Here is a 19143-nt window from a genome sequence, read left to right on the forward strand (position 1 = left end):
CACGGACGTAACCTCGTCTATTCACAATATTAACGTTTATTTGATTTGAACAATCCTATTATCTTAATTTAGAGCGGGTAAAACTTAAACTAATATTATGCACTAAAACCCCCGAAACACGTAATTTTTATGTATATCGGGTTTAGTAGATTTTTCAATCAGGCGTTACAAAAAAGTCTCATTTATAATTATATATGATGTAGTAACTGAACTGAAAAACCAGTCATTTCGTTTCCTATTTAAGCAAGAAAAACTACGTATTTTTGTAACGTGTAACTCACTTATGACACGCGTACGTATGAGCTACTATGTTTCTCAACTTTTTGTATATAATTTTGTGATCATATTTTTTTTTAGTTCCATCATCATTTCCAAAGATTTAATGAGAAATAGTTATGAATAAATTTTATTTAATTAATATACAGTTTTGACTTAAACGCTAACATCGTTCGAATACTTTGTAAAGATCACATAAGCTTGCAATTTGTAATATAGCTCCATTGCCAGTGAAACTTGTTGGGGGCAAAAAGTTTCTTCTTATAGCCGGGAATACTATATGTTCCTGTTTCCACATTTCCGATTTCAATGCCTCTTCTTTTGTATCGGGGTTCGGTTGGGAGTAAAATATGGCGGTTTGTCGGCTGAATGTATCGAAACATTCCTTTTCAGATTTCCAGTTCACTTCCGTGACGAGCCGGACGAGGTAAGTGGGTAACGCCCCCATGAACGGAGTGTGACCGTCTGTAAGATAAGCAAACTATTAAATTTTATCCATATTTTGTAATTTTTCATTATCACGTTTATCCTTAAATTTTCATGAAATATATTAATTTATTCTTAAAGGCACTCAAAAATTTACGAAACATGAAATTGTACCCTTATCGAAAACATTGCTCAAACGAAGGTTTTTATTTTAAATGTAACAGTATCTGTTATTTGAAAAGTGCACAGCAAAATAAATATAAGGATATCATAATTTTTAATCCTTATCGCTTCAGTAAAATCGGTGTTAAAATTTTATTTAGTAGACATTTTAGATTTTAGACGCTTTCTTTATTAAAAACCGATTGAATTTACTGAAGTTACGGGCTGCACTGTTCATACAATGTTGCCAACGTGAAAGCCCTAGAGTCCACAGTTCATTTCCGATAAAAGGGAGGAAAAAACCGATTTTTTTTTTTGCATTGGAAAAGGCTAGTTACGCGTCTGCACAAAGATAATTCTTACCGAGAAGTAAAGGTAAGGCCAATAGCTCCCCCTGGTTATTGATTTGTAGAGAGAAGTATTCAAAAAGCATCGAGCATTTGCTCACAAGTAACTCCGCCATCTGCTTCGCCATGTCTCGCTTATCACCTAAATCATACATCAATTATTTATTCTTAATTACTACAATCGTAATATATACTAAAATTATAAATGCTAAAGTAACTCTGTATGTCTGTCTGTTACTTTTTCACGACCAAACCACTTAATAGAATAACATTAAATTAAGTATGAAGCAAACTGGAACTCCAAGGTCAGACATAGCCTAACCTACTTATACATGCCTAACACCTGACAGCCACCCCTTCAACGTGAGCGAAGCCGCGAGCGATCGCTAGTTGGTTATAATTAACCTTAAATCTCGTTTTTTTATAGATACAATGGCAACAGAACATATTCATAAATAGTCTAAGAGCTGGTTTCAAATAGTTTTTTTTGTTACAATAATAAGTATACAAAAAAAATCTTCCTGAATTCGTTGAATCCTTCTGATTTCTAATTTTTGCTTATGTTATTTATTTTTTATAAATAAAAGATTTTTCTATCTTCAATTATAAAACTTCGTTAATTAATCGACACATACCTAATTCTGGGTCCCACTGAGATTCCTGTGAGCTAAGTCCTAACACGAATAATTCCACTAATGGCAGAGGATCCGATAACTTAATTAATCCCAAGTTTTGAAAATCGTACAGTATCGTCTCGTAGAACAGTTCCTCACTAAAATATACATATATAAACATATTACAATTAGTTTACTGCAAATGAACCAAATAAAAGGACACAATATAGATTTTGGTAATGTAAGAATATTAACCATCATAAGATGGTACATCACCAATGCAAGACCAACCCTGGATGATAAGGTGTTAACCCCTTCTGCCTGTAGTTTTACACTGGATCAATTCTGTGTTACTTTCTGTCGACTTTAGGTAATAAATACTATCGGTAAAAACTACCTAATACTATCGGTAGTCAGAAGTATACTCACGTTAAACGGGTAGTGTCACACAAGTACAACTTAGTAGAATGCTGTACCAGCGACCTCTGGCTGTCGATGCACGCTATGAATATTAAATTAGCCAATATTTCCCTGAGATTCATATTACAATTATTTTCCACGTCCAAACGCAACTGTTTTACGCTTGTTAATTTAGTTTCGACCCTCTCATACTGGAATGTTCTGGTTTTGAATGACTCTTTCGGGTCTATGTATGTAATATTGCTGTCTACAACAGCCGTTTTGATATTTCCTTCTGGTTTACTTTTGCTCTCACTAGGTTCTAAGAATAAGGAATTATTTAGATCGTCTCCTGCTCCCTCTAAAACTGTATGTTGAATATCTTGGTCAATTTTAATTGTTTCTTTATGTGTGTCTGTGGCTTGTTCTATTGTAGTTTCCGATTTTGATACCGTTCGGAAGAATTTGTCGATTTTCTGCGTATCAGAATCGACTCTTACTAAATCTTTAGCGTATACTTTTGCACCATCTGTTGTTTTCTTAACAATTTCTTCAACCATTGTTGCTCCTGGGAGTCTGGCCTGAGGTATTAAAATTACGTTACTAATAAGAGGCATATGGGAGCGGTTCTCAACCCAGACAATAATTAACTAAGTACCTAATCCTGTTACCTATTTAGATAATTCCTCTAATCAAATAAAATCTTTATTCAATATAGAAGCGTTAGGTAAAATTACGGAGTGTCTAAAATTTATCAAAAGCTACGAAAGAAAAACCTCAAGATCAAATATATCACACACGCCACATATTTGTGATTTTTCTTAGAGGTTTTATATTATCCGCTTTGCTGAAACCCGTCGCAAGATAACGCTATACCGTTTAACCGTTTAATCGCCATGACAATTTTTAAAAATAAATAAACAGACCAACGTCTGCTCGGCTTTGTAATAATAATAAATGTTTTCCTACTAATATAATAAATGTGTAATGTAATGATAAGATAAAATAATAATAATGCCCTGACCTAACGCGTAGGCTACCTAATACCTGCACCCCCCCCCACCCTTCTTCCCAATACGCGCGGGGGCGGAGCTAAAATAGATTTATCATTTATCTATACAATATTTGTACATTTTCTGTATTTGTTACTTTTAAATATCTCGGAAAATATTAAGCGTGAAATTAAATTAACAAAATGTCACTTATCCCCGTATGTATGCAATGTGATAAACCATACCAGTAAATCTTCTTAAGATTTAAGAAGCTTTATAAATGCTAACGTTACCTGAGTATACATAACCCTAGAAGAGTTACAGCTGAGCAGTTTGTTTTCTATGACTGTTTTTATTCTATCTATTATTTGCTCCTCGTATAAGAATTGAACTTCATGTTTCGTTGGATGAACATTTACATCGACGTTTCTTGGATCTATTACAAAATAAATATTATTAATACGATTATGTAATTATTATTTATTTTATCTAAAGAGAACTGAGTTTAAAAGACATGACTTATCCCTTGAAGAGATTTTACCAGCACACTACTTTCTCTGTACTATTAAAGTACTAAAAATGTTTTAGATTAATATAAGGAGTAAAAAATATATTTATTGATTTATTAATTACCCAATTCAAGGCTGAGATAGACGAAGGAATGCGCGTTTTTCGGTAAATACGTCGCATACACAGAGTCCACTGCTTTACGGATGGCTGAAAACAAATATCGTCGGTAAATTTAAAAAATGTTTAGCGGAATACAAACTTAATGGTATGTAGCTTCAGCGATAGTCGATTCCTTAATTGATTTACGATTAACGAGTTCTCAACGTGTTCGTTCAACAAATATGTAATGCTAATTTTCGCCCGCGGCTTTTCGCATGAGTTATGACCCCCCCCCCCCCCATCGTACGGTCTCGGTCGTACGTTTATGTATAAAAGAGTAGCTCATGTCCTTCCTTGAGATAGACAAACAGAGTTACTTTCGCATTAATAATATTAGTATAGATTTAGATCAGATAATAGGAATATCAAATGTAGTATTTACTTACAAAGAGAATCGACTAATCTATGGTTAATGAATAAAAGCATGGTGCCTTTCTTATGTGAGTAGTTTACATTGGTCACGTAGCCGTGAAGGGACAGCTTTAATGTTGGATCTGTCAGTTCTATCTCGAGCAGCTCGCGAGCTATTGAGTTACCATGTATCTGAAATTGAATTAATTAAATTGAATTTTTATGTCAGTAGGAGCCCTAATTTAAGTCGTTACACTCCTGTGTCTCAGTATGTACTTGAAGCCCTTGGTTTTGAGCGTAATCTCTCGGGGGCATTCAAAACACATGATTTCATTTGCCGTTTTTATAGATTATGGTAAGGAACCGTTCGTGCGCGAGTCCTACTCGCACTTGGCCGGTTTATTTTTTTTACTTTACCACCGCTCTTTCGTCGCGTTGACGTGTTCGCTAATCGTACAAATTCTATTTATTACGCATCACCAAGAAACGCAAGCGTCCTTTTCTGGAAGTGCGTGCTTACGTCGTCCTACAGTCGCGCGGTTAGCTGATTCAGAGGAATATGAACATTGTTACGTAGTAGATAGAACTCACTTTGGCCATTAATGAACGTGGCAACGCGATGCCAGTCGGCTCCGAGTAACGACACGGACATTTCGTATTGTATCGTTTATCAATTAAAAAATAATCTCACAAGTTAGGAGTTCTATTGATATTATAGAATTTCAGAAGAGAAGTTCTAATTATCTAACTCACAATTCTGACGTTTTCCACTACGGATGACTTGATGGGAGTTTTTATATCGGTGTTTTCACCAAATTTCTTCAGGTGAAATCCCACATGACTATTATGTATTGCATACCCTCCGACCACTTCCATTATATGGGTGTATTCTTCATTGGGGCTGCGGAGTGCCTTTTTCCGAGCTATGACATTGAAGAATAAATCTTCAACAGTTATTTGTGTGCCATTATTGCCCGCACATGCTTTCACTGGCCCTTTAAGTTTTCCATTTTCATAGGAAGCTCTATAAAATAATAGTTTTAACTATTTATGTCCAATATCTCAATGTTAAAATTCAAACAACTAGAGTTTACTTATAAAAAAATTATTCCATTGCCTCAAAATATTTAAAAGACCATATTCCACTCTTATATACACACTCATTAGGTAAACTACCCTATGTTAAATATATATATATATTTTTAACATTAAATACTTATAATTTTTAATATTTTAAATTATATATTGTTATATGAGATGTTATAGGTAACAAATTATTATGAATTCCATTATAATTAGTATAATAAATCCATTAGACAATCTATATCCATATCAGCTCAAGAAAAATAAAATTAAGTTATTTTAATATTATTTTTCTTGGCTGTTATATCAATTTTTAATTCTTAACAATCCGAAGAAAACTAAGCTTACTTATAAGCACATTTGTCATGTTGTGTTTTAGTCAAAATAGTCAAGTGAGCTATATGACTTATACTAGCTAGGGCTTCTCCCCTGAACCCATATGTATTGATAGCCTGCAAATCCTCATATTCTCGTAACTTTGAAGTGGTAAATCTTTCACAGACAATGTCCAGACTGTCACTTCTAATACCTGTTCCATTATCTTGTATCTATAATAAAAAAAAAAAATAGCAGTTACTTAACAAAATGCAAATGCATCACTGCTGGACTAAGCTCCTTCTCCTTTTAGGTTCGGAGCTTATGTGACATTCAGTAAAATTAGACACTTGCAGGTTTCCTAAGCCTGTGTTTATATATATCATTACAGGACAATTCTGCTGCAGTACAATATTGTTGTGTGATAATTATATAAGATGTACAATGTTGTTTTACTGCACTCATTCACAGAACATATAACTAAATCAAATGTTTTGGCAACCTAATTGAGGGCACCCAGTATCTTTGCAATTTGAAAGTTTGTTGAGCGAGGTAGTCTTACTCCTCATTACCACTAATTACAGTGCCCATCTCTGACAACTCAATTATAAATTAGAATATAACTCAACATTTAAATACATTTCACTTTTATATTAAATACTAAATAGTCAAAGAGAACGGTTATTATTAGGGCTAATTATAAAAAAAAATATTGATCTTTCAAGGTACCAAGCCATACTCTTTTCAAAAATGTGAGATGCCTTAAAATAATTACAAGTGTGTACCTTATAAATCAGGAATTGAAAAAAAAAATAAAATTATTTCCATTTAATATTTACCAATTTGATTCCTTTCAAGTTCAAATAAAATTATATAATATAAATAATATATAGGTATATTTTCAATTTAAATTACTCAAGTTCTAAATAATAAATCACATTACCTGTAAATATTTTAAGCCTCCTGCTTTGACAGTAATAATTATATTTGTTGCATGGGCGTCCAAGCTGAAATCACAAATATTAAATAAACAATCGTTTTGAGATTCTTGGTATATTTAAAGTTATATTGTTATTTATTATTTGTGATCTATTTGTCAACAGACCTGTTTTCGATTAATTCTTTTAAAGCATTAGCCGGTCTCTGAACTATCTCACCAGCTGCTATTCGGTTGACTACATTCTCATCCAATTTTCTTATAACACCAGGTTCATTCATTATTAAGTTTTTATGTTGTTATTATTATTTAAATATGGCTGTGGCGTACATCAGAATTATTTGCCTTTAACAAATCGTTAATTTTTCGGCTTTGAGGAAATATCAAATATGGTAGAGGACTGAGGAGTGAGGTGAGGACGAACTACGTTCCCAATAACCAATAAGCCAATAACAATTAATGAGTATTGAGTGTAAAATCACTATGCTTACTCTTTCAATTTACTAAAAGTACGAAGGTTTATTTTGCCGCCATTAGCGTATTTTTCAAATTTGACAGATATATTGTCACTTAGACATAATTTTGACCAACGTTTCCTTATTCGCAGCATAGTTTTAACAAAGAGTTAATATTTCATAACACGATTACTCTAGGATTTTGTCCATTTAGTCATTTACTATATTATGGTTATCCGACTATCCGTAAAGCAAAATCATTTATTTTTAATGTCAAAATTCTACTATTCTATGATGCTAATCTATGTACATTTTAAGGAATTGGAAGGAACATTATAACGCAAAATTCTTAGAGAGTAATTTTTCTCTATTTTTAAAACCTATGAGAGTAAGGTTTGTATTACTCATAATATTTCATTAGTTTATATTTCAGCTTGTACATTTAGAGCTAAGTATAAAGTTTTCATTTCTTCATTGTAATTCTGATGATAAAATACTATTTTTAGGATAGGTGTTATATATATAAAAACTTTTGGTACCGTAAGAATATAATAATCCATACAGGGAAAATAAGATGCATGAACAATACAATACGTTGATGGTAACACTAGCAAACTTCAAAGTTAAACTCAATCGTAGCAAAGAGTATCCACTATTATTCATTTATTCATCCTTGTTTTAAGTTTTCTAAAGAAAATAAAGTCCCTTAACGTTTATGTCCACTATAAAATTAAGTTAATGCAAAACTTAGAAATATAGAATATATGCCAATGATTCCCTAGTGTTTTATCTGTTATCAGGTATAAAGCAAACTCATTTTGAAAATATTCTTGGAGAAAAGAAGATTTTAAATGAATTTATTAATTAGCTCGATTTTTCATCCTTTATTTTATTGCACATTTTAATAATGTGGACAGTGGTTTGATTATAAATTATTTATTACTTAATTATCTGATCGACGTTTAAAAACAGTAGTTCTAACAATAGAATATATATTATTATCTTAATAGAATTTTAATAGAATTTAAATAGAATTTTCTGGGGTAAAAACCACGCTAGTAATTAAAAATAAAATAAGATGTATGACTTTGAAGAAGAGAGTGACGAAGAAAATGAAATTCAAGACTTGGAGCAACTTAATGCAGTTTTAATTGATGATGAACCTTGCTCAAGTGCATCAGTTTCTCAAATATCAACAGGTGCAACAAGTTTCTGCAGTTTTTCTTCTAAATATGAGGAGTATTCAAAAATCGAAACTACTTTAGCTCTTAATAAAATGTGTGATGAAAAGTTATCCAGACTAGAGAAAATGTTACAATCTCGTTTGCGTGAGTGTCGACAAAAGTTAAGCGATATACAGGGTACAGACTGGAATGACAAATTTGATAAAGTTGAGACATTCCGTTATGTCAATTGTGGAAAACCTTATTTTAAAGATAGGTCGAATTTTCCAGCTCCAGATAATGATGACTCTGTAATAATGAACAAATCTGAAATGTATGACTTTTCAAATATTGTATCTGTTCCTGGATGGACAGTTAAAGATAAAAGTCAGTTTATGGTGCTAATACTTAAACTATCTCAAGTAAAAAGAAAAAAAGAATTGGAATCCAAAATTGCAGCCTTGAAACGTGAAAATAAAGTTCAAGAAAACAAAAATGATAAGGCAATTGCAAGAATAAAAAAAGAAATAGATTGTGTAAACAAAATGTCACTAAAAGATTTAGCACTACCGTTACAAGATGAATATGATTGGGACTACATTGCCAATAAATTAAATTATAGACACAGTGCTCAGGAATATAGATCTCTCTGGAAGTTATTTCTTCATCCAAGTATAAATAAAAATGTTTGGAGTAGAACTGAGCATATAACACTACAAAAAGTTGCTTATGATGAAAAACTACAAAACTGGGACAAGATAGCTGAAAAGTTAAAAACTGGTAGAACAAATTACCAGTGCTTTGTCTATTTCCGAACAAACATGATTAATACATTCACAGGCAGAAAATGGACAAAAGAAGAAGAAGAATACCTGAAAAGATTAATTGAATATTATAAAGAAGATAATTATATACCATGGGGTAAAGTAGCAGCTTCAATGGAGAACAGAACTAAGATTCAAATCTACAATAAATATTCAAGGATGTGTGAACATAGAAAAGGAAGATTTTTAGCAGAAGAGGATGCAGTAATATTAACCTGTTTTGAAAATTTTGGTCCAAACTTTAAAAAGATGACAAAGTATCTTCCGGGCCGTTCTTTGACACAATGCCGAGTCCGGTATCAGGTCTTAGCTAAAAAAAGAATATCAACAGTATGGACAATAGAGGAGGACAGAAAACTTGTCCAGCTAATGGCAAATCAAGATACAATCACTAATTATTCCAGTATTGCTCCATATTTCCCAGGAAAAGACAGAGTGCATATAAGAGCGAGGTATTTAACATTATCTAAATGGATGAGAAGAAATCCCAATGTAGATATTGCTAAAGCTCCGAGACGCGGAGCAAGACGCTTAGGTCATGGACATTGTGCTGATGACTTAAATAGAGCTATAGAAAGTCTAAAAACTAGAATACAATCGGAAGTGACCGATAAGAAAAGTAAAAAGGTCACAAAAGATTCACCAGAAAATGTAATAGAAGATGCTATAATAGCTCATATTGTCACAGAAAGTGTAAAATTGGAAGAGGCAAGGAAAATTGAATTGGATGAGGAAGAACCAGATTCTTCAGATGATAATTTTAATAGTCGTACCAGAAAATGCAATGTGACAAACTTACGTAAAATACTTATTCTGTTAAGGGCAAAATTGAACAATGAAAAGTTTTTAAACAGTTCATATGGTAAAAAATATCGAGATTTATTAGAGCCAGAACATGAAATGTATACAGTAAAAGTTAAGTCTTATTCCAAACAAAATACAGAAACTAGTATAGAAATAAGTGGAAGTCCTGACATTTGGGGAAATGTCTGTTTAGGTCCTTTAGCATATGTTCTTCCACCACATTATTCGACCATAACAGGGTGTAAGAAATTAATGTCGTATGTTACTACTAAAACACAACATGCAGACACAATAAACATAAATGTAGTTATGAGAAGAAATGTCATGTTAAAAGTGCAAGCTTTTCTCTTAATGGAGCGATTCAATGCCTTATTCCTATGGCCGATGTTACTTTCAAATACACATCCAGACACATCTATTACATTCACTGAAGAAGAAAGACAACTATCACAAAGTTATGCCGAAAATTATCCAGTATTTGATAAGGAAGATTATGCTTCTGCTATGTCAACAAATTAAAAAATGTTGAAAAACGAAAAACATATTTATCAGAAACAGACAAGTAGCATTGTAAAAATAAAGGATTGAATTAATTACAATTTTAAGTTGAATAAATTTTTCAGAAATTGGATCTAAGTGTTTTGTTTTATAGAATTACAATTTCAAATTATATTCTTTTTATAAAACCAAATGTTTTTTAATATCAGAAAAAAATACTCTATTACGTTTAATAGTAGTATGTGTCTAATAAAAATGTTAGTGTATTTTTATTTTGTTCATAATAAATAATGAAATTTTAAAATTCGCGCGATTACTGTGTAAAGCACTTAGTATAGATTGCAAAAGTATCTTAAGTTAAATTTATTGTTAACCATAATCTATACTACTATTGTTGATGAGACGATTGGCCGAAGACATGGTAATGTTATCCGAAGATTCGCAATTTTTCCAGCAAATTTTACTAATTATATTTGTTTTACTTTTAAAATTATATTAATTTGTATCTGTGATTCTCTTTGAAACTTCAAGTTTTAAATTTCTGATTGTTGTCATCTGTCACCTTTGACTGCTAAATTTGTTTCAATATTTGGATTCGGTGTTTGGTATAATTTAGATAACATCTAAGGACTAATTTTAATGAAGTAAAATGAGGAAATAGTTTATAAACTAAATCACTATGTTTACCATAAAAGCATGCACAGTGTGCCTGAAAACTGACGTCAAATTGTTTAATATGAACACAGGTCCACTGAGACATGAATATAATTTAGTATCTGGTTTAATGGTATGTAGTTTTTGATTTGTTGTAGGTTGTATTTAGAGCTTTGTAACCCAAAATTATATATTTCATTTATTTTCAGTAATTCTTATTTTATATATCTTTAATAATTTCAACGATTTTCTAAATTTTTTACAAGATTGTTTTCGCGGAGTTTAAGTAACAAAGCGAAATCTACTAGCTATAAGTCGGTTTTTAACTGTAAATATATTTTTTAAACTTTGTTTTTAATTTCAGACTCGTAGCCAAAATGGCCTACCTGAGTATTTATGTTATCAGTGTGGGGCATACGTAAGAAACTTTAAAAAGTTTCGTGATAAATGCCAACGTACATATTATGCATTACAGGAAATCCTAGGTCGTGATAAAAAGGTGAGAAGCAACAATATTTTGTATGGCATTTTGACAAAAAAATATTTGCTAGGAACGAAACTTTATTTGCTAGGTCATTTTAGTTATTTTAAAAGTATCTATTTATCATATGTATAATTCCAATTAAGTAACATAAAATAAATGTTTTTTATGTTCGAAAAATAATTACTAATTATAAATTAATAAATATAAAATTTGAAAGAAAAAATTTAATAGAATCTTCCCTTTTCAGATAACAAAGTCTATAATTCAAGAATTAGACTTAAGTGTGCTAAACATTGAACCCACTCTATCCTATCTTGCTACAGACCATGCAAGAACTAAGTATGAAAATGTAAAACATAAATCAGTCAAACAAAGCTATGTTGATTTAGAACATCAAGAAAACATAACCATCACTCAATATGGAACTACATCTGATAGGTTAATATATGAAGTGCCTAACAAAAAGCCTAAACTGTGGATTGACTTAGAAGAAAATATCAAACAGGAAGATCCCCCTATACTGAAGAACTATGAAACTTTTACAACGGAAAGCACAGACCTGGAAGCAAAACAAAACGACGACAGTTTCTTTGATAACCACTTTGATGATTGTGATGAACCACAGATTGAAATTGACAGTAATGATAAAATAGATATGCAAGCTGATGCCAGTATGAATTTGGAGGAAGAATATGCAACTATTTTACCCATATCTGTGAAAGAGGCTAAGGCTGTCGTTGATGTCTATAAACTGCTTGCACAAGGCAAGTTCTCATGCAAAGTTTGTGGGAAGACATACAATAGTGAATGTCGACTGAAAGCACACATGAGGATGCATGAAATGGTAAACCATATTCATACGACATAAGCTTTAAAAATATCCCAAAGTATTAATGTGTACAATACCTTCATTTTCAGAGTATAAATGGTACTTTCTTCTGTATTTTATGCAAATATTATTATAGATCTGAACTGCTTTTGAAAAGTCACATGACGGAGAAACATATGTACAAGTATATATGTAAGAAGTGCCCAGAAGTTAACTTTGATAGGTAACTAAATATTTAAATACATTATGTTTGTATATAATGTTACAGAATGCAATGAAACTTAGTTGTATATCATTAATATTTTGCAGCAACAACAACTATAATTCTACAATTTATTTTTTAAATTTATAGTCAGTTTTATATTACAGACATTCGGCAAAAAGACATTATTACTGGGGACATTTTCAAGAGATTTCCAACAAGGGTAGTTGGTCTCGGACAGCCAGAGTCACTAAGGGCGGTAGAAAAAATAAGTCTGCCATACGTCGATTGGGAACGAAGCAGGAGGTGCCACATGATTTTCCCATCCAATCTGCCATAAGCCAGGCTGAACAATATGCTTTGGTGAGAGACAGACAGAAAACAAAGAACTACATTGATTCACCATTTAAGTGTGAATACTGCTTTAAAGGATTTAGAGTCGCAACAACATTTGAAACACATTTAAAAAAACATGATCCTGTAAGTTTTTATTTATTTATTAGTAGTCTTTATCACGTAGATTCTTGCCTGTTAATATTTGTAATTTGTTTTTTTTTAAATTATAATAAGAATTGGATTGATTATTTTATTTTTAAATTATTTACTTCAAACATTATATTGTCTTAATTTATAAAATAAAGATTTACTTATAAGGAATAACCCATAATATTTAGATATATAATGTTTAATGTTAAATGTTTATATTTCCAGGCTCTCTCTGGCAAGTTACAGTGTGATGCTTGCAAAATATGCTATCCAAGTACTGGGAAGATGTACAAGCACATGACTAGATGTCATATCTTCAAATACTCATGTCAGATGTGTGGCTACACTTGTTTTAACAGGTAGCACAATTTTTTTTATTTTACCATGATGATTACTAAGTGCTTTGTCACAATGTCGCACAAGCATGGCAAATTTGCATTGCATCCCTGTTTGAAATTGTTAATATCAGTTTTTGTCTAATTCACCACAAATATTTTTTTCAAAAGTTATCTTAAAAGAGTTGATACTAATTTATAGTAATATTTTTTTTACACATAATGTGTTTTGTCTGTTTTGTAAACTAAACTTGAAAATTTTATAATAATTTTTCGATATTAGTACATATATATATATTTATCAAAGTCTCTATTTCCAGGGGTCAAGCTAAAGTTCATTACAGATGGCATAAAAAAGTCACATACCCATGTCCTCATTGTAAAAAAGAATTTTCGTAAGTATCGATTTTGTATAATATAATATTATTTTCATTCTAATTAAAGTTTAATAAATAATAAGAGTACCAACATATTATTATTGCAATAAATGCGTAAAAAAAAATTATGCTTGTTTTCGTATAAATTCTATATATAATATATATGTATATATTATATTTATAAAGCAACTGTATTCTAATTAACTACTTATATCAACTATAATATAGTACTTCCAAAATTCTGATAACAAATTCGCCGATATTCAAGACGTAATTTATTCAAAAATCTATAATGAATACCTTAGCTTTTTTTTTGCTTGTATTTTTTTTTTGACATAGTGTCAATTCAAGGTCAAAGTTGTTTATATATTTGTACTCCTGCCATTGAAATGAGCATTACCTGTCAGAACTTGCATGAAAGTTTATATATTAACAATAATATTCAATATCTTGTATAATTAAATACAACATTTAATGTCGTAAGAAAAACCATTTCTATGCATGCGGGTTATTAAAAATTAAAATAATAATTTCAGTAAAGAGTCTACAAAGCTTGGGCATATCCGTAAAATGCATCCATCAACGAACATTTGCAATTTATGTGGTCACAGCTTTGTGAGCGTCACCGGACTACACATACACAAACTAAAGACTCATAGCAAGGAGGTCAGTAGTGTTGAAGTTTACATTTAAGAAACAAGTATAATATATATTGTGTGTATTATTTATTAACATTTGTTCGTTCTGTATATTCGTCCAGTAGAGTAATAGAGCCTCCTGCTCGTTTTCCACCTATCACATAAAAAAAAAACTTTAATTTATAGTTTGTTGTTTAAAGTATTTTTTTTGTATTTTGTTTAGGAAATGGAAGAAAACGAAGGCAAAGTGGACACATCGAATCCGCTGTACTGCGCCGAGTGTGGAGTTCAGTTCCGAGATGACGATGCCTTCGCGACTCATCTTGGCTCCTCCAACAAGCACGCTGACACCAACCGGTCAGTTGATTTAGGGGTTCATGACCATATGCGTTACGTACCATAGACAATATTTTACACATACCCTAGTGTCATATTGGCACTGTATTTGGAGTGTCATGCTCATGTTTATACTTGGATTGATTGTTCGTACATGACAACATGTAACTTTAAGAGGCCTATTTGATTATATTTGCTTTATTTGTGTTAAAGTCAGAATAATAAAAACATATTCGCCATTACCAATTTATAACGAAAAACTGACACATTCCATTTATTCGTCAATACACCGAAAACTTATTGCCAACACTGGCAGTTGGTAATAATATTATTAGCTGTTGGCAATAATAATGTTGTTGTTTTTTTTTCTAGTATTTTAAGGGGCCTTAAATAATGGCCCGTATTTCCATTATTTTAGTGGCATGGGACCAGATATAAGTCTAAATGCTATAACTAACTTAGTTTAAAATTTAATGTTGTTATACATAACAATTTGTACAGATACCGCTAATTTACGCAGATAGCAAAAAACATAACGTGGTAATAAATAAGTACATATATCTAATTTGGTTGGCGGTCCCCCCCCACAGAGCGATCACAAAGCTGGGCTTGGACGGGGAGGGGGAAGGCGCGCGGCTCACGGACAAGGGGGTCGTCAACATGGGCCGCGCCACCTCCTCGCACTGCGACATCGTAAGTACTCGCCCGCCATTAGAGACACAACCGACACACCCTCTGCGCACATGTTCAAGGTCACGCTAATCGAATCTAAGCACCTAACAAAACAATTAAAAGTTGCAGCCTGTAAATCCTATTGCTCGGCTTTGGTAAGCTCGAGTTTATTCTACCACGCTGCTTCAATACGGGTTAGTAATAATTTCAGTTATGCAGGTGGCAGAATTACTTGGTGGTAATGTTTTGTACAGGTACCACCCACTGATCACCTACATATCTTACCGCCAAAAAGCAAGAGGCCATAACATACATATTCCCAAGGTTGGCAGCGCATTGGCGATGTAGGAATTGGTTATTATTTCTTACAGTGCCAATGTCTATGGGCTGTGGTGACCATTTGTCATCAGGTGGCCCATGTGCAAATACTAATAATAATAATTTTATAAAAAAAAAAATATTTGACACGTGAGGTATGTGCGACGCGTTAATGCATGTTTTTATTTTATTAAAGTGACATACGATTGATTCCAATTTGGACACACACAACGGAGAGTCCCTTATTTGCTCGTATTATTTATTATTGTAATGGGTCTTATAACAGAAACCTTTGATCTTTTGCATAATTTAGTTTTTAATCATTTACTATGACAAATATAAACAAAACATAGAATCAATTTGTACATATAATTATTTAAATATCAATTTGTAGATTTTTTAGTCAATAACTAGTATTATTTTGCTGAAGCGCACATTATCAACATATATTTTATGTCACATAACTGTTCAAAATTGTCAGTGTAACAAGTACCTGCTGAACGACACTCAGGCGGTGCGCCACTACGACGCCGAACACCCCGGGGCGCCCTACCTCAAACGGTACATGTGTGACATCTGCGGACATAAGACCAGGGTGAGCGGTTCACATCATCAACTCTGCATATTTAATTTTTACTTTAATGTGTCTTATAATTATTCAATATGCTTCTATATGGTTTTGAATGAAAAATGTTCAATAGTTAAATATGATGTATTGATTTTGTTGGAAATAATTTATAAATTACTAAATTAATTATAAATCTTGAAAAAAGAATAATTTAAATACAATAAAAATTATACTCTATTTCATAACTATAACAAGTAGATAACACTTTGTGCAGTACAAAGTATGGACGATCTTGTCACTACGTATTAGACTAATCACTAAGGGTGGTGTCCTTCATAACCCATAGATTCTGAATAAATTATATATTAGTTATTATGAAACATACATTGTAATATACGTTATTAAAGTTTCTGACAAAGACCTAACCAAAACCTATAATTTTAATTAACAAACACGAATACAGAGTAAATACTTTCATTGCAGCAATACGCAAACCTCGTAGTCCACATGCGCACGCACACTCAAGAGAAGCCGTACTCGTGCCCGCACTGCGACCGACGCTTCAGTATGCAGAATAACCGCGATCGACATCTTGTTGTGAGTTTTATCTTCAAACTGAGATTGTAATAAGACCATGAAAGAAAATGAAGAAGTTACAGTCCCTTCAACATTTCGCTTGGGCAAAAAATAACAAAGAAAATATTATAGATGTTCACAGTGAAATTAAATAAAATATTGATTTTCTAGTGTAAATGTTTAAAACTCTTCTATTTATTGACATATTATTTATTTTAGAAGTATTTCGAAATAAGTGCACACCATTCCTAAAAAAACCAATACCAAAAAATATACTTTACATTTTACATTGTATATTTACTGATAATTATGTTTTACCGCTAGTAAAATCTTGTGTCATTTTGAAGTGTAACTATTTAATTTAATTGTGTTCCGTATTCCCAGGTCCACACCGGCGAAAAGAAATATCAGTGCCCGCACTGCAATCGTCGCTTCTCTCAGAAGAACACGGTTAAGCTGCACGTGCAGACCGTGCACCTGAAGATCCCGTACCCGCCCTGGAATAAGAAGAACCGCAAGCGGCGTCGCGACCTGGACTCCGCGCCGCCGTCTCCCGCGCCCAGCTACAAGCTGCCGCTGGACTCCGCGCACGGGAACTACCTCAGCGCCTACATCGACACCACCAACAAAGTTTGCGGGACTTAGATCTAAGTGCAGTAACCGTTTCGATCGCGGTGAAGAATTAGAACTATGGATGTCTATATCCATATTAGTGGGTCAATCGAGATGATGTTTGAAAAGAGAAACAAAAATTTTGTAATATTTTTATTTGTTAACCATTTCGAAGTTCGCAAGTCGAAAAATGACAGTAAAATCCAATAGAGAGAAAGATAATATATGTACATTTATATATATATATATATATATCAAAATGGTTTTGTCATTCGCAAGGCTTTGCTAGGAAGGAGAAGTCAGACCCTAAATATTAAGACAACTCAAAGTTGTTTTAATAACACTTAAAACAAAAACATGATGAATATAATATATATATTTTTCGTTTACATAACACTATGTATAAAGAAATGGACAACAAACAATCTATTATAAATAATTAATTTAAAATTGCATTTTATTAGAAAAATAAGATTCAGAAATTAAGTTTAACTACATGTAACTTAAGACTAGTATTATTTAGTGAAAAAATCGTGTTAAACGTAAGAGTGGATTGATATAGCGTTTATAAAATAATAATTATTAAATAGTTAAATATACTAATGAAATTATTTTGAATTATTTATTTATACAGGATTATTGGATTTTGGACTGTAATGGACATTTTTTGGACCGATAATTATTGTTTAAATATTGAAAAATATCCAGTGTTTAATCGTTTTTATAAATCAGAAGAAAAAAGTAGATTTTAATTGATACTTTTTTTTAAATACATTTTTGAAGTTGCATTATTGACTTATTTTGAAAAAATCTAAAAAACGCGATAATTCAAAAATAGTTCACTTTTGCATCATGCATATGGGGGTTAAAATTATCGCAAATAGTCACCCCTATCACCTCTTAACGGGAATACGTCGAAATACCAATAACCCTGTATATTAATCTGTTTCTATAACGTAGAACACGTGTTCAGATTTTATTGGATCTGATTTTATTCTATTCTACATGTTTGAGAATCTGTTATATCTTGCTATCCTTTTCGACCAACCACACGCAAACAATTTTATCACCAGTATTTTTAACTAACATGTCACGCGGCTATCTAAGTATTTGATAAATATTTCTGTGGTAAAGATATTATTAGATTGTGAAGAATTATTACTTTTGTTCCGTTGATATGTTTGTACAACTAGTATTATTTGATTCCTCATTCCTCACTTGAGGTTTTTAAGGAATAATTAAAACAATTTGAGTTTACATAAAAATGTCATAAAATTACTTTTGTTAATTATTAATTTATTTGTGTTAAAAATTCAGTAACATCTTAATTGTTTTTTTTTTCTCATATCAAAACGAAATAAAATAAGAAAGAGATATTTTTCGACTTTAATATTAAACATGTTCAACACATGTTTAATACATTAAGACAAACCCTCAACGGGTTTGTTTTTCAATGCAACACTATGGTTTATATTATACAATACATGTACACCCATTGCAAACATTTTTATCTTATCTTGCTTTAATAATTTGTATTATTCTTAAAGAAATCTCATTAAACACTTTATTGTTAGTTATAAAAAACTCGTTTATGTTAATCCATAAATTATTGATCGGTGTATAATTATAGGTATTATATGTAATATTTTGAAAAAGTTGGTATTAACAAAGCATAACAGAAATGCATTTTTGTATTATTATTTAGTTAACTTTGATTGAATATGTAAAAATAAAATCATGT

At 31.6% G+C, this 19143-nt stretch overlaps 3 protein-coding genes across 3 annotated transcripts; 2 read left to right on the forward strand and 1 right to left on the reverse strand.

Annotated features, from left to right (window-relative positions):
• Positions 1-401: 401 nt before the first annotated feature.
• On the reverse strand, positions 402-7082 carry LOC113402745 (DNA mismatch repair protein Mlh1). The gene is made up of 11 exons (XM_026643055.2): positions 6740-7082; positions 6578-6641; positions 5668-5867; positions 4990-5260; positions 4272-4428; positions 3850-3933; positions 3510-3652; positions 2255-2805; positions 1847-1983; positions 1228-1353; positions 402-741 (listed from the first exon to the last, which is right to left on the reverse strand). Exons 1-11 carry the CDS (start codon positions 6850-6852, stop codon positions 440-442), a joined length of 2148 nt encoding a protein of 715 aa, XP_026498840.2. The 5' UTR covers positions 6853-7082; the 3' UTR covers positions 402-439.
• Positions 7083-8070: 988 nt separating this feature from the next.
• LOC113402744 (snRNA-activating protein complex subunit 4) lies at positions 8071-10387 on the forward strand. Its single transcript, XM_064218763.1, has one exon. The coding sequence runs from the start codon at positions 8105-8107 to the stop codon at positions 10334-10336; it is 2232 nt and encodes a 743-aa protein (XP_064074833.1). The 5' UTR covers positions 8071-8104; the 3' UTR covers positions 10337-10387.
• A 481-nt stretch (positions 10388-10868) lies between these two features.
• On the forward strand, positions 10869-17484 carry LOC113402705 (zinc finger protein 569-like). The gene is made up of 13 exons (XM_026643013.2): positions 10869-11102; positions 11334-11468; positions 11701-12297; positions 12372-12505; positions 12652-12964; positions 13196-13329; positions 13626-13700; positions 14219-14348; positions 14544-14677; positions 15247-15349; positions 16128-16241; positions 16698-16811; positions 17175-17484. The coding sequence occupies exons 1-13, from the start codon at positions 10995-10997 to the stop codon at positions 17433-17435; spliced, it is 2352 nt and encodes a 783-aa protein (XP_026498798.2). The 5' UTR covers positions 10869-10994; the 3' UTR covers positions 17436-17484.
• Positions 17485-19143: the final 1659 nt, after the last annotated feature.

The sequence above is a fragment of the Vanessa tameamea genome, chromosome 24 (genome assembly GCF_037043105.1).
Source record: "Vanessa tameamea isolate UH-Manoa-2023 chromosome 24, ilVanTame1 primary haplotype, whole genome shotgun sequence".
Classification (NCBI taxonomy): Eukaryota; Metazoa; Arthropoda; class Insecta; order Lepidoptera; family Nymphalidae; genus Vanessa; species Vanessa tameamea.

Coding starts and splice junctions, on each gene's coding strand:
- LOC113402745 (XM_026643055.2), bottom strand. CDS start 6,852: ATGAATGAACCTGGTGTTATAAGAAAATTGGATGAGAATGTAGTCAAC. Junction 5,261..5,667: donor CATGACAAATGTGCTTATAA/GTAAGCTTAGTT, acceptor ATTATTTTATAG/AGCTTCCTATGAAAATGGAA. Junction 1,984..2,254: donor TGTGACACTACCCGTTTAAC/GTGAGTATACTT, acceptor TGTATATTTTAG/TGAGGAACTGTTCTACGAGA.
- LOC113402705 (XM_026643013.2), top strand. CDS start 10,995: ATGTTTACCATAAAAGCATGCACAGTGTGCCTGAAAACTGACGTCAAA. Junction 13,701..14,218: donor CATTGTAAAAAAGAATTTTC/GTAAGTATCGAT, acceptor TAATAATTTCAG/TAAAGAGTCTACAAAGCTTG. Junction 14,678..15,246: donor AAGCACGCTGACACCAACCG/GTCAGTTGATTT, acceptor CCCCCCCCACAG/AGCGATCACAAAGCTGGGCT.
- LOC113402744 (XM_064218763.1), top strand. CDS start 8,105: ATGTATGACTTTGAAGAAGAGAGTGACGAAGAAAATGAAATTCAAGAC.